The following is a 14,148-nucleotide window of genomic DNA, read 5'->3' on the forward strand; positions in this document are numbered from 1 at the left end:
AACGTTTTTTAATTTCGTTTTTTTAGCCCATAGATAGTTATAATTTTTTTGTCACTCAAATATCACATGGATATACACTAGACACCGCAAAATGTATAGCATCACAAGAAAACTTGCTTTAAAACTGCTACATTTTCTTTGCACCCGTGAAAAAAATTGTAGAATTGCTGGAAATTAAGCTTTGAACCTGCGAAATTACAGTTAACAGCGAACAGTTTGCTTCATGAACAGTGCTTGTGCTCATAGAAATAGACGTGGGGTAAGCTCGCGAAGGGGGGCCCTGAGTGAAAACATTTGGGGAAACTCTGGGCTAGCCTACCTGGTCTAGATTTGAAATCTGATGAAGCCTTCATTTGGATAAAGCAAACATCTACCAGATTAACACACACTTTTCACTTTTGTGAAATCTCTGTAAATTATAACAGGGGGTGGCCATACTATGTATGAAATCTGGTGTTTTTATTACAAAATGCACAATACCTTCCAAATCTGCCTCACTATATAAAATGTGTTTCTGATTCTGACAAGTGTCCCAGAGAAGGCGAAGAAGTGTGAGGCAATAATGTACCTAATGGGGTCCCAGGAGAACTAATCAGGTTGTGAGAGGCTGAGAGGGGCTGAGAGCACAGTGGGTCTTGGGGGTGCTAGTGACTGTCACCCCCAGCTGTGAGCTTCTGTTCTTGCCCCAGAAACATATATGACCGTCTCAAGAGAAGATCAGATACTGGGCATTTGCTGTTGTCAACAACAGCACTGACTGGGCTGGAAGATGTTGTTGTTCACTTTTGCAGAAATATAAGAAAACAGCCAGGACGGGATTCGTGATAAAGTGACATTAGCAGGACAATAGAGGGAGTTGTTTGTCAAGGCTATTAATCTGAGCAATGTAGATCACTGAATCAATATGTCAATATAGGTCTCTTTAAGAGTTAAGGCACAACAACAAGGCATGTGATTAATTGCCATTATATGCATACTGTCAACAGACATAATCTTCACTCATAAATAAAGCATGAAACAACACGTCCAAAAAAATGATAATCATGTTTAGTTGATTTACTTTTGATTCATTTTGACAGACGTGCCATTGTGTGACTGACAGGCAACATGAAAATCATGTCTTCGCAACATCTGAAATGACATGTATCAATATAGAACATGCACTTACCTGTGCAAAATAAAGATTGAGCAGACACAGAGTGAAAAATTGGAGGCATACTGGAAAACAGTACAAAAGCCAGTAAGGCAAATGCTCCAACTGGTTCGCTTGGACAACGTTCTTGAAGTAGAATGAAAATAATGTAGTCCTTAGCGCTGACCACAGCAAACAGAGAAAAAGAAAGACACTCTGGTAGCTGAAGCGCTTGTGTCCATAGTGCAAAATGAGCCAAAGTTGCAAGTAAACAAACACGAAAAGCAGCGAATATAGGATGGTATACACAATGGTGAGTCCGAGCTCCACAGACGGAGGAACCGCAGCTCGAATCGGTTCATCACTTGAGTCCGTTACAGACGTGAAAACACTGAGGCTGACCTGGTTATCTGTCAAGAACATAGCGAACGGATAAATCTAACATCGACGACTTAAATAAGCATATCTAATGTTTTATTCTAAAATAATAAAAAGGTCAAACTTTTGATGTAAAAAAACAACCACTGAATAACAATAGCTCGAGCGCATAAAAACAACTACCCTAACTATATCTACCTTAATAAAACCAATGGTTAGCGACAGCATGGGTGACTTTCTAACATGGGTGACTTACAGCTAGGTATAAAACAGAAGACAAACAAGAAAACACTCCAGGGGACACCCCCAATCTCAGCACAGCAGCTCCTCCGTGCAAAAAAACAAACAACTCAGAGGAAAAAAGGGGGCGTGATGCAGGGAGAGAGCAGCTGAGTGTAGCTGTTGTCACTAGTTACCCCAGCCACAAACTCAAATTGGCAATATCGTCAAAATTCATTAAAATAAAAATGAGCAGGTTAGGTTTAGGCATAGTGTTAGCAGTGTGGTTAAGGTTATGTTTAAGGTCAGGTTTAAAATAACATTTTATGAAGATAAATTGTATAAATGGGCGGGGTTTAAGACTTGGTGGCTGTGGTAAGTAGTGACGACCAAGCGACTCTGCTGTTTAGGGGCCGCTTCTCGACCAATAACCGTCCACTGGCTCTCTTTTAACGCCATCTTGGCTCCCTTTTGATCATGTTCTGCGTTGAAATGCTTCACCCTTAGAACCAAAATGGTGTCCATTTCAGCCGAGAACGCCTTCTATAAGTCTCTCTCCACCCACCACTTCATCATTGGTCAGTGTGGTGCCCAGCCTCCAGAATCTTTCTTTTTAATTGGTTTGCAATGATGTCAGTTCTAAAGGTGCAGCCCTCTTATTTTTCAATTTCAAAACCCATTACTCTGATTGAATAGTTAATTGGGAAGATAAACAGCAATACAAAAATTGCATCCCTCTCTCATGTGGGTAGTTTATCTACATAATCACCAAAAGCAATTAAAAATACAGCTCGTTACCAGGTAGTGTAAGTTGTTGAATAGCTATTTATATAAAATCTTTCTGCAATGTAATAGAGTGCCCTTATCACGGCATTGAATTTAAATGCCCCTTGCCTGGCTAGCTAGCACTGGCACCTTTTGCTACATTGGTGTCAGGAGTCGTATGGCACCCTTGAGGCACTCTGAGAGGCGTATACATGTGGGGGGCTTGATATGCCTATTGAACAGCGACCGTGCAACACCCTTTGCGTGTCTCAAACCTGGGTCTCCCAGTCCAATAGGGAGCAGTGGTTCACTCTGAGATCGTAATGAGCTTACCTAGGAATGGGTTGTTAGAATACTAATAACAAGTCCTAGTCATTATAATAGTATTATAACGACCATACTTTATAGTTGCCTTACCACCCCCAAAGGGGGATTATACCCTTATTGGGGTTGTGGCTGCTGGTTAGGGCATTCTTCATTTGCCCATGCATCTGGGGTTTGCAGCCCGCTAGTTACCTCATGCTATTCCCCTATTTCATTACAGTATGTTTGCCATTTGTAGTGTAGTTTTATGTTGTTAATGACACTATAATTGTGTATACTATTAACGTTGGTGCCTTCTAACCCCACCGGCTATAATTCCGTATTTTTTTTAATTTGAAGTAAATCCAACCATAGGTCTCTTCATTGAACAACTGGAGAAGTCTTGAAGATGCTCTAGAAGATTACGGTATTTTAGTTGCTAAGGTATCCAACAAAAATCTTTATCCCTTGACTTTACAGATTTACTCCTGTGTTCACCTCTGTCACGGCTGGGGTCCGCCCCTATATATAGACCCTTCATCGAAGTAATCGCTACCAAGAAAGCCACCTTCATAGAGAGGTGTTTCAGGGAGGCAGACTCCAACGGTTCGAAAGGTGGCTTTGCCAAAGCTGCCAAGACCACATCCAGATCCCAGCTCAAACCCCCTTTATAAACCTGGAGACCAAGGAATGGAGCCCCACTGGCCTGTCCGTTTATCCACCCTAGACGGCAGGCAGATATAGCCAAATACCTTCTCAGTGTAGAGGCAGCCAAACCCTCATCCAAGCGAGACTGCAGGTATTGGGCGACATACTGCACCCCGCATGACTCGGGCACAACCTCAATACCAGTGCACCAAGAACAGAGCAACCGCCAGCGCAATTGGTATGCCGCGGTTGTAGCCGGTTCCCTTGTGCTCTGCATGGTGTTCATTACGCCCGCCCGTAGTTCTAACATGGACCATTGGTGTCGTTCAGCGGCCAAACCCACAGACTGAGGCGGTGCGGTCTCAGAAGCCACAGAATTCCCCCAGCCTGAGACAGCAGGTCGGGTCTCAGGGACAGATGCCAAGGTGTCCCAGACAACAGGGACAGGAGAAGGCTGAACCAGGGTTGTATGGTGCCACCAGCAGCAGACGATGCTCCGCCATCCTGGTCCTGTCCAGGTGCTGCACCACCTGGGGATGTAGGCTCCAGTCCCAGATGTGGAAGGAAAGACCACAGGGCCAGCAGTACAGCTCGGAGCTCAAGTGCATTGATGTGCCTGCCGCTCCAAGGGGGTAGCCAACAGCCGCTGGCCGATCTGCCCTTGGACACACCCCCCCAGCCGATCTGGGAGGCGTCTGTGCTGACCAGCTACCTGTGGCACATCCTCAGCATCTCCACCCCACCTGCGAGAAAGGTGCGTCAGTGCTGCCTCAACAATGCCCTGAGGCACTGTGCCGTCACCTGTAGCTGGCTGTCATGGTGGAGCTTCGGGTGCAGCCGGTGGGATTTGAACCACTGTTGAAGAGGCTGGAGATGGAGCAGGCCCAAGGGAATCAGCAACGAGGCTGCCGTCAGCAAGCCCAACATTCGTTGGCAGGTCAGGGCGGATACCACCCGCCCCTGCCAAAAGTGGTCGAGGCAAGATAAGATCCACCCTTCTGGTGGGCAGGCGTGCTCTCATGAGGAGCATGCCTGCCCACCAGTGGGCGTCAGATGACTCTTCTTGATGTTTACAGTAATGCCCAGCCTGCCGACGTGGGTCAGGAGCATGTCTCTGTCTGACAGGACCAGTGTTGTGGTCGGGGCACAAATCAGACAATCATCCAGGTAATTGAGGATCAACAATCCTCGGGACGTGAGAGGTGCCAGGACAGCATCCACGCACTTTGTGAAAGTGTGAGGTGCCAAGGAGAGGCCGAAGGGAAGAACCATGAATTCGTAATCCGTCCCTTCGAAAGCGAATCAGAGGTACTGCCAATGAGCTTGTTGAACAGGACCATGGAAGTTATCATCCCTCAAGTCCAGCGTCACAAACCACTGGTCGCCGGACACGGCCTGTAGAACCCACCTAGCCGTTCTTATGTCTCGATCCTGTGGATGGCACCCTTCTCCAGGAAATGAGGAGATCTCCAGCCGCAGGGTTTTCTTCAAGGGGTCGGCCACCGTGGTGACATGAAGGCCCCTGAAGGATGGGGTACAGCACCGAAATTGGAGTCGGTACCCTTCGAGCATTGTGGACAACACCCAGGGGGACTCCACACCCTCCTCCCACTTTGCCCTTTGAAACCGGGAGAAGCGGCCGATGCCGGGGAAGGGTGTGTCAGGGGACCTGCTGGGGTCCTCCTCTCCTCTGGCGCCCCGAGCGCCTGGGTCCCCCAGGCACGTCCCTATGGCAGTGACGGTTGACAGGTTGTTGCTCCACCGCATGCTGGGCCCCTCCCCGCTGTCGCCCCTCAGTACGAGGCAATGGGGCAGGAGAGGGACCCCACCATCGTTCGGGTGCAGGTGGGTGGCGACGGTCCGTCAGCCTTGGACCTGGGGCCTGAGGAGGCGGCATGAACCGTCTCAGGATCTCCTGGTCTTTACAAAGCTTATCGGTCCGCTCCAGAATGTCATCAACCCCTGGGCCAAATGTCAGCCCTGGGGTGATGGTGGGGGATAAATGTGCTCTGGAGAGCAGCTGGCAGATGGGATTGGGCCAACCAGAGATGGCGACGGGAGGTAACCACCTGCGCCATGGCCTGCCACATCCCTCTGGAGCAGGGAAAGCAGGCAAGACACCTCCATCACTTCCCGGAGGAGCTCCTCTGTGCCCTCCTGCAGCCGGGGCAACAGAGTCTGCAGGTAGGCCTGCAGCAGAGAGCAGAGGGACCCATATGTGGCTTTCAAGTCTGCATCAAAGACTCTGGGGGGTCACGGCTTCAGTCGCGGGTTCCGCCCTATAATCTCCCGGTTCGGGATGGAACATGGCAGCTATCATGGTGTCCATGGTCGGGTACTCCCAGAGGCCAAGTGACTCTGCGCCCGCAACATAACTCCAGTCTCTGCTGTGAGTCAGAAGCGCCCCATGGCAGAGGCCCATCTCTCCTGCAAGGCCTCGCAGAACTCAGCAGAGATGGGGACAGATGGAGTCATCACTGTCCACCGGTTTTATGTCCAGTGCAGTGGATACCGAGTGAGTAGGCTCCTCATAGCCTCTCGAGCCGCTAGCAGCGATAGTGCCCCGCTGCCGGCTTCTGATGGCCTGTCAGCCTGGTGGCCCCGCTCACGGTGGTGAACAGTGCCAGCATCGTCCCCCAGGAACAGCCTATCACTGGCCAACAGGGAACAGCTGTCAACCTCCTGACGCAGGGCATGCGCACTCCTTTCAAGGTGGTCCCAGCGGTCCGACTCCTGCCACCGTCCAGGACTGGCAGCAGATGGGCTCTGCCTGCGGTGGCTCCGGCCACGCTTCCTGTGAGGGGTACTGGGCCCAGTAGAGGGACTAACAGCTCCCTGGCGCACCACTCCTGAGGGAGGAAGCTTGTCCCCAGCCTGAGCCCGAGCCTGGCCGACCCACTCGCGCATGGCCTACAATCACGCCAGGCGCAGGCGTTCTGAGAACACCACACAAAACAGGCATCCAGTAGGGCTCTCCACTGCTCTCTCCACGTTTCTCAAACCAAGGTAGTGCATACACAAGGTATGGGGATCGCCAGGGGGATGCCACCATCTCACCTGTCACAAAGGGAAGCCATTAGCTCAGCCAAGCCAACAAGGCCACGGAGCAGGTGTCCGATGCCCTGCGAGAGCTATGTTGTGACCCGCTTGAAGGAATAGGAACCCGGTGAGGGATAAATTGCCCAGTACCTCTGCAAAAAACGGGGAAGACCGGTGTGGGAAAAGCAGGCAGACAAAAACAGTAACCAGGTAATGGATTTGATTTATTCTTTTTTTTGTTTTAGTTTTACGCCAACTGCAATATTTCCTAGCCGGTTTAATATCCAAGCAGTAAAAACAGCACCAAATGATGGAGTAACTCCGTTAAGGAACTCCAAAGTTAATGTCTGAACGTAGTGGAAAGCCCATCATGATACTCTTACACTCTTCGGGGGAAAGAACAAGAAAAAAAACAGCAGGGTAATTAGCAGAGAACAGCATGATAAAGCAATTCACAGCAGAAACACATACAGTTGAAGTCGGAAGTTTACATACACCTTAGCCAAATACATTTAAACTCAGTTTTTCACAATTCCTGACATTTAGTCCCAGTAAACATTCCCTGTTTTAGGTCAGTTAGGATCACCACTTTATTTTAATAGTGTGAAATGTCAGAATAATAGTAGAGAGAATGATTTATTTCAGCTTTTATTTCTTTCATCACATTCCCAGTGGGTCAGAAGTTTACATACACTCAATTCGTTTTTGGTAGCATTGCCTTTAAATTGTTTAACTTGGGTCAAATGTTTCAGGTAGCCTTCCACAAGCTTCCCACAATACGTTGGGTGAATTTTGGCCCATTCCTCCTCACAGAGCTGGTGTAACTGAGTCAGGTTTGTAGGCCTCCTTGCCCGCACACGCTTTTTCAGTTCTGCCCACACATTTTCTATAGAATTGAGATCAGGGCTTTGTGATGGCCACTCCAATACCTTGACTTTGTTGTCCTTAAGCCATTTTGCCACAACTTTGGAATTATGCTTGGGGTCATTGTCCATTTGGAAGACCCATTTGCGACCAAGCTTCAACTTCCTGACTGATGTTGATTCAATATATCCTCATAATTTTCCTACCGCATGATGCCATCTATTTTGTGAAGTGCACCAGTCTCTCCTGCAGCAAAGCACCCTCACAACATGATGCTGCCACCCCCGTGCTTCACGGTTGGGATGGTGTTCTTCAGCTTGCAAGCCTCCCCCCTTTTCCTCCAAACATAACGATGGTCATTATGGCCAAACAGTTCTATTTTTGTTTCATCAGATCAGAGGACATGTCTCCAAAAAGTACGATCTTTGTCCCCATGTGCAGTTGCAAACCATAGTCTGGCTTTTTTATGGCGGTTTTGGAGCAGTGGCTTCTTCCTTGCTGAGTGGCCTTTCAGGTTATGTCGACATAGGACTTGTTTTACTGTGGATATAAATACTCTTGTACCTGTTTCCTCCAGCATCTTCACAAGGTCCTTTGCTGTTAATCTGGGATTGATTTGCACTTTTCGCACCAACGTACATTCATCTCTAGGAGACAGAACGCGTCTCCATCCTGAGCAGAATAACGGCTGCGTGGTTCCATGGTGTTTATACCTGCGTACTATTGTTTGTACAGATGAACGTGGTACCTTCAGGCGTTTGGAAATTGCTCCCAAGGATGAACCAGACTTGTGGAGGTCTACCATTTTTTTTCTCAGGTCTTGGCTGATTTCTTTTGATTTTCCCATGATGTCAAGCAAAGAGGCACTAGGTTGAAGGTAGGCCTTGAAGTACATCCACAGGTACACCTCCAATTGACTCAAAATATGTCAATTAGCCTATCAGAAACTTCTAAAGCCATGACATAATTTTCTGGAATGTTCCAAGCTGTTTAAAGGCACAGTCAATTTAGTGTTTGTAAACTTCTGGCCCACAGGAATTGTGATACAGTGAATTGTACGTGAAATAATCTGTCTGTAAACAATTGTTGGAAAAATGACTTGTGTCTTGCGTAAAGTAGATGTCCTAACCGACTTGCCAAAACTATCGTTTGTTAATATGGCTGCAATCGCGTTAACGGGATGATATGACAACAGCCAGTGAAAGTGTAGGGCAACAAATTCAAACAACAGAAATCTCATAATTAAAATTCCTCAAACATACATGTATCTTATACCATTTTAAAGGTAATCTTGTTGTTAATCCCACCAACGTGTCCGATTTCAAATAGGCTTTACAGCGAAAGCACCACAAACGATTATGTTACGTCACCGCAAAATCACAGAAAAACACAGACATTTTTCCAGCAAAGACAGGAGTCACAAAAAGCAGAAATAGAGATAAAATTAATCACTAACCTTTGATGATCTTCATCAGATGACACTCATAGGACTTCATGTTACACAATACATATATGTTTTGTTCGATAAAAGTTAATATTTATATACAAAAACTTCAGTTTACATTGGCGCCATGTTCAGAAATGCCTCCAAAATATCCGGAGAAATTGCAGAGAGCCACGTCAAATTACATAAATACTAATCATAAACTTTGATGAAAGATACATGTTTTACATAGAATTAAAGATACACTTGTTCTTAATGCAACCGCTGTGTCAGATTTCAAAAGCTTTACGGCAAAAGCACAGTATTCAATAATCTGAGAACAGCGTTCAGCCACAAAAGGAAGCCATACAGTTACCCGCCAAATTGTGCAGTCAACAAAACTCATAAAAAGCATTATAAATCTTCACTTACCTTTGCTGATCTTTGTCGGAATACACTCCCAGGACTCCCACTTCCACAAGAAATGTTTGTTTTGTTCGGTAATGTCCATCTAGCTATTTTTGTTAGCGTGGTTGGTAAACAAATCCAAAGTCAGGAAGCGCGTTCACTAAAAGCAGACGAAATGTCAAAAAGTTCCGTAACAGTCAGTAGAAACATGTCAAACGATGTATTGAATCAATCTTTAGAATGTTTTTAACATAAATCTTCAGTAACGTTCCAACCGGAGAATTACATTGACTTCAGATGTGCGATGGAACAGAGCTCCCTCTCATGTGACGCGCATAGTCAGAGCATGGTCAGGTCATGATAGACCTGACTAATTCCTGTCTCCTTCGGCCCCACTTCACAGTAGAGGCATCAGACAAGGTTCTACAGACTGTTGACATCTAGTGGAAGCCGTAGGAAGTGCAAACTCATCCATATCCCACTGTGTATTCAATAGGGTCTTGGTTGAAAATCGACCATCGATTTTTCTCAGGTTTGTGCCTGCCATATGAGTTCTGTTATACTCATTGACATCATTCAAACAGTTTTAGAATCTTCAGTGTTTTCTATCCAATAGGAATAATAATATGCATATATTTGCAACTGGGACTGAGGAGCAGGCAGTTTACTATGGGCACCTCTGTGCACCTTTCATCCAAGCTACTCAATACTGCCCCTGCAGCCATAAGAAGTTAACAAGAAATTTGTGGAGTGGTTGAAAAACGAGTTTTAATGACTCCAACCTAAGTGTATGTATACTTCCGACTTCAACTGTAGATCAAGCTATTCGGCAAGTTGTGTAAGGTAAATTCTAGTTTGTGGCAGCAAGAGCCACCATCCCTCCGCCACGGAGTGATACCATTATATTGGAGTGATCCAAAATAGTGAAACAAACACATTATTTTCTTTGTGGATAGCACATTGTTGATTCTACTTAAAAAATTGACCCACCCCCATGCTTCACAGTAGGTATGGTGTTCTTTGGATGCAACTCAGCATTCTTTGTCCTCCAAACACGACGAGTTGATTTTTTACCAAAAAGTTCTATTTTGGTTTCATCTGACCATATGACATTCTCCCAATCTTCTTCTGGATCATCCAAATGCTCTCTAGCAAACTTCAGACGGGCCTGGACATGTACTGGCTTAAGCAGGGGGACACGTCTGGCACTGCAAGATTTGAGTCCCTGGCGGCGTAGTGTGTTACTGATGGTAGGCTTTGTTACTTTGGTCCCAGCTCTCTGCAGGTCATTCACTAGGTCCCCCCGTGTGGTTCTGGGATTTTTGCTCACCGTTCTTGTGATCATTTTGACCCCACGGGGTGAGATCTTGCATGGAGCCCCAGATCGAGGGAGATTATCAGTGGTCTTGTATGTCTTCCATTTCCTAATAATTGCTCCCACAGTTGATTTCTTCAAACCAAGCTGCTTACCTATTGCAGATTCAGTCTTCCCAGCCTGGTGCAGGTCTACAATTTTGTTTCTGGTGTCCTTTGACAGCTCTTTGGTCTTGGCCATAGTGGAGTTTGGAGTGTGACTGTTTGAGGTTGTGGACAGGTGTCTTTTATACTGATAACAAGTTCAAACAGGTGCCATTAATACAGGTAACGAGTGGAGGACAGAGGAGCCTCTTAAAGAAGAAGTTACAGGTCTGTGAGAGCCAGAAATCTTGCTTGTTTGTAGGTGACCAAATACTTATTTTCCACCATAATTTGCAAATAAATAAATTAAAAATCCTACAATGTGATTTTCTGGATTTTTTTTCCTAATTTTGTCTGTCATAGTTGAAGTGTACCTATGATGAAAATTACAGGCCTCTCTCATCTTTTTAAGTGGGAGAACTTGCACAATTGGTGGCTGACTAAATACTTTTTTGCCCCACTGTAGTTGGATGGGCTATTTACAGATGAGCTATGTACAGGTGCAATGATCTGTAAGCTGCTCTGATAGCTGATGCTTAAAGTTAGTGAGGGAGATATGAGTCTCCAGCTTCAGTGATTTTTGCAATTCATTTCAGTCAATGGCAGCAGAGAACTGGAAGGAAAGGAGGAATTGGCTTTGAGGGTGACCAGTGAAATATAACTGCTGGAGCGCGTGCTATGTGTGGGTGCTGCTATGGTGAGCTGTGAGCTGAAATAAGGCGGGGCTTTACCTAGCAAAGACTTATATATGACCTGGAGCCAGTGGGTTTGGCGAAGAGTATGAAGCGAGGGCCAGCCAACGAGAGCATACAGGTCGCAATGGTGGGTAGTATATGGGGCTTTGGTGACGAAACTGATGGCACTGTGATAGACTGCATCCAATTTGCTGAGTAGAGTGTTGGGGGCTATTTTGTAAATGACATCGCCGAAGTCAAGGATCGGTAGGATAGTCAGTTTTACGAGGGTATGTTTGGCAGCATGAGTGAAGGATGTTTTGTTGCGAAGTAGGAAGCCAATTCTAGATTGCATTTTGGATTGGAGATGCTTAATATGAGTCTGGAAGGAGAGTTTACAGTCTAACCAGACACCTAGGTATTTGTAGTTGTCCACATATTGTAAGTCAGAACCGTCCAGAGTAGTGATGCTAGGCGGGCGGGCAGGTGCGGGCAGCGATCGGTTGAAGAGCATGCATTTAGTTTTACTTGCGTTTAAGAGCAGTTAGAGGCCATGGAAGGAGAGTTGTATGGCATTGAAGCTCGTCGAGGTTAGTTAACACAGTGTCCAAAGAAGGGCTAGAAGTATACAGAATGGTGTCGTCTGCGTAGAGGTGGATCAGAGAATCACCAGCCGCAAGAGCGACATCATTGATGTATACAGAGGAAAGAGTCGGCCCGAGAATTGAACCCTGTGGCACCCCCATAGAGACTGCCAGAGGTCCGGACAACAGGCCCTCCGATTTGACACACTGAACTCTGTCTGAGAAGTAGTTGGTGAACAAGGCGAGGCAGTCATTTGAGAAACCAAGACTGTTGAGTCTGCCGATAAGAAAACGGTCGGTGATTGACAGAGTCGAAAGCCTTGGCCAGGTCGATGAATACAGCTGCACAGTATTGTCTTTTATCGATGGCGGTTATGATATCGTTTAGGACCTTGAGCGTGGTGTGGTGCACCCATGACCAGCTCGGAAACGAGCTTGCATAGCGGAGAAGGTACGGTGGGATTCTAAATGGTCGGTGATCTTGTTTGTTAACTCGGCTTTCGAAGACCTTAGAAAGGCAGGGTAGGATAGATATAGGTCTGTAACAGTTTGGGTCTAGAGTGTCGCCCCCTTTGAAGAGGGGGATGACCGCGGCAGCTTTCCAATCTTTGGGGATCTCAGACGATACGAAAGAGAGGTTGAACAGGCTAGTAATAGGGGTGGCAACAATTGCGGCGGATAATTTTAGAAAGAGAGGGTCCAGATTGTCTAGCCCAGCTGATTTGTAGGGGTCCAGATTTTACAACTCTTTCAGAACATCATCTATCTAGATTTGGGTGAAGGAGAAGTGGGGGAGGCTTGGGCAAGTTGCTGTGGGGGGTGCAGAGCTGTTGACCGGTGTAGGGGTAGCCAGGTGGAAAGCATGGCTAATGTTATAGTTGGGGATGGAAATTTCTGAAATTTTTGTTGACCTTCCTAAGCCAGGATTCAGACACGGCAAGGACATCAGGGTTGGCGGAGTGTGCTAAAGCAGTGGAGAAAAAACAACTTTGGGATGGAGCTTCTGATGTTACCATGCGTGAAACCAAGGCTTTTAAAGTTACAGAAGTCAACAAATGATAGCGCCTGGGGAATAGGAGTGGGACTGGGGGTTATAGGGCCTGGTTAGGATCAACTTCATTCAAGGTTCCTCCATTCAACTCTCACCTTAAGAACTCTGTTTTTCAGTCAGTGCCTGCAGAGTCAATGTCTTTGTAGATGGTGTGTCTCCACTCTCCAAGTAACATATAATGGAGGCAACTTATGGATTGATGTGTCACTTCAGCTAATCAATACTTTGAGCTTGGCTTTAGAGTGGTAGGCTGCTCCTCGCTTCAGCGGAAGCTTCTTAGCCTCTCTGTTAGGAAGGATCTTTGGAAGTTTGTTAGCTGTGGAAGTTTGTTTATCCAGGAATGACTGCTCACTTTGCTTCAACTTGTCCGATATACAACACACTGACAAATAACCATAGCGTTTTAATTTGTGTGTTCATAATGGGGGAAAAAACTCCTGCACAGTACGCTTGCAAAGTCTCTCATATTGATTGTGCTATTGTGTGACGCACAGTCAAATTATACCCTTTGAAAGCACAGTGTGAAGTTGCCAAAACATCAGACTATTACAATGGCTACCCCATGGATATTCTGTCTGAAATAAATAATCATAAAAAAGGCTCAAGAGTCTCTACAAGCCAGAATGTTGAATAAGCTGATATTTACACTTACTTTACCGGTTGTACATGCTGTTGGTCCTTTGACGTAGGAGGTGGAGGTAGCGTATCTACAGGAAAGTGTTGTTTACCTGACTTTTTGCGGAACCAGTACTGTAGGTTCTGTTGTTTGTATTTTCAATCTCCTGACGCATTGCATGTGCTGCACAATATGTAAACAACAGCTGAATGTAACCGAACTGTAGTCGATAAAAGTTTCCTCGCAATCAGCTGGAAGTGTTTGTAAAATGTACCAGCTGATTGCTTGGAACAACGTTCAGTCTGTGATTTGGTTAGGCTCATGTAGCATGTGACTTGCTTCAGTATTGAAAATAAAAAACAGCAGACAACAGGTAAAATAAATTGAAATAAAGTTTGTTGAACATTCTGACTTGTAATAGGACTGCTTGGGAATCCTGAGCCTACATGTTAGAGACGAAAGTAAGTATTACACTCTGATTCTAAAAGAGGATAAATGTGAAGGGACAATCTTTTCATTTGAACTATTGTGTTGCATGTAGCCCACCTACAAACAACCTGTAGGCTTCATTCCATGTCATTTGAGC

The 14,148-nt window shown here is 45.9% G+C and overlaps 1 protein-coding gene across 1 annotated transcript in view; it reads right to left on the bottom strand.

Moving 5' to 3' along the window:
* The window catches only part of LOC120023553 (G protein-coupled receptor 137Ba-like), a 65,773-nt gene extending 63,941 nt beyond the window's left edge, over nucleotides 1–1,832 (bottom strand). The window contains exon 1 of the mRNA XM_038967584.1: nucleotides 1,169–1,832. Within this exon, the coding sequence (XP_038823512.1) occupies nucleotides 1,169–1,555 (387 nt within the window). The 5' untranslated portion in view covers nucleotides 1,556–1,832. The remainder of the gene's footprint in view (nucleotides 1–1,168) is intronic.
* Nucleotides 1,833–14,148: the final 12,316 nt, after the last annotated feature.

Source organism: Salvelinus namaycush, chromosome 28, assembly GCF_016432855.1.
Source record: "Salvelinus namaycush isolate Seneca chromosome 28, SaNama_1.0, whole genome shotgun sequence".
Classification (NCBI taxonomy): Eukaryota; Metazoa; Chordata; class Actinopteri; order Salmoniformes; family Salmonidae; genus Salvelinus; species Salvelinus namaycush.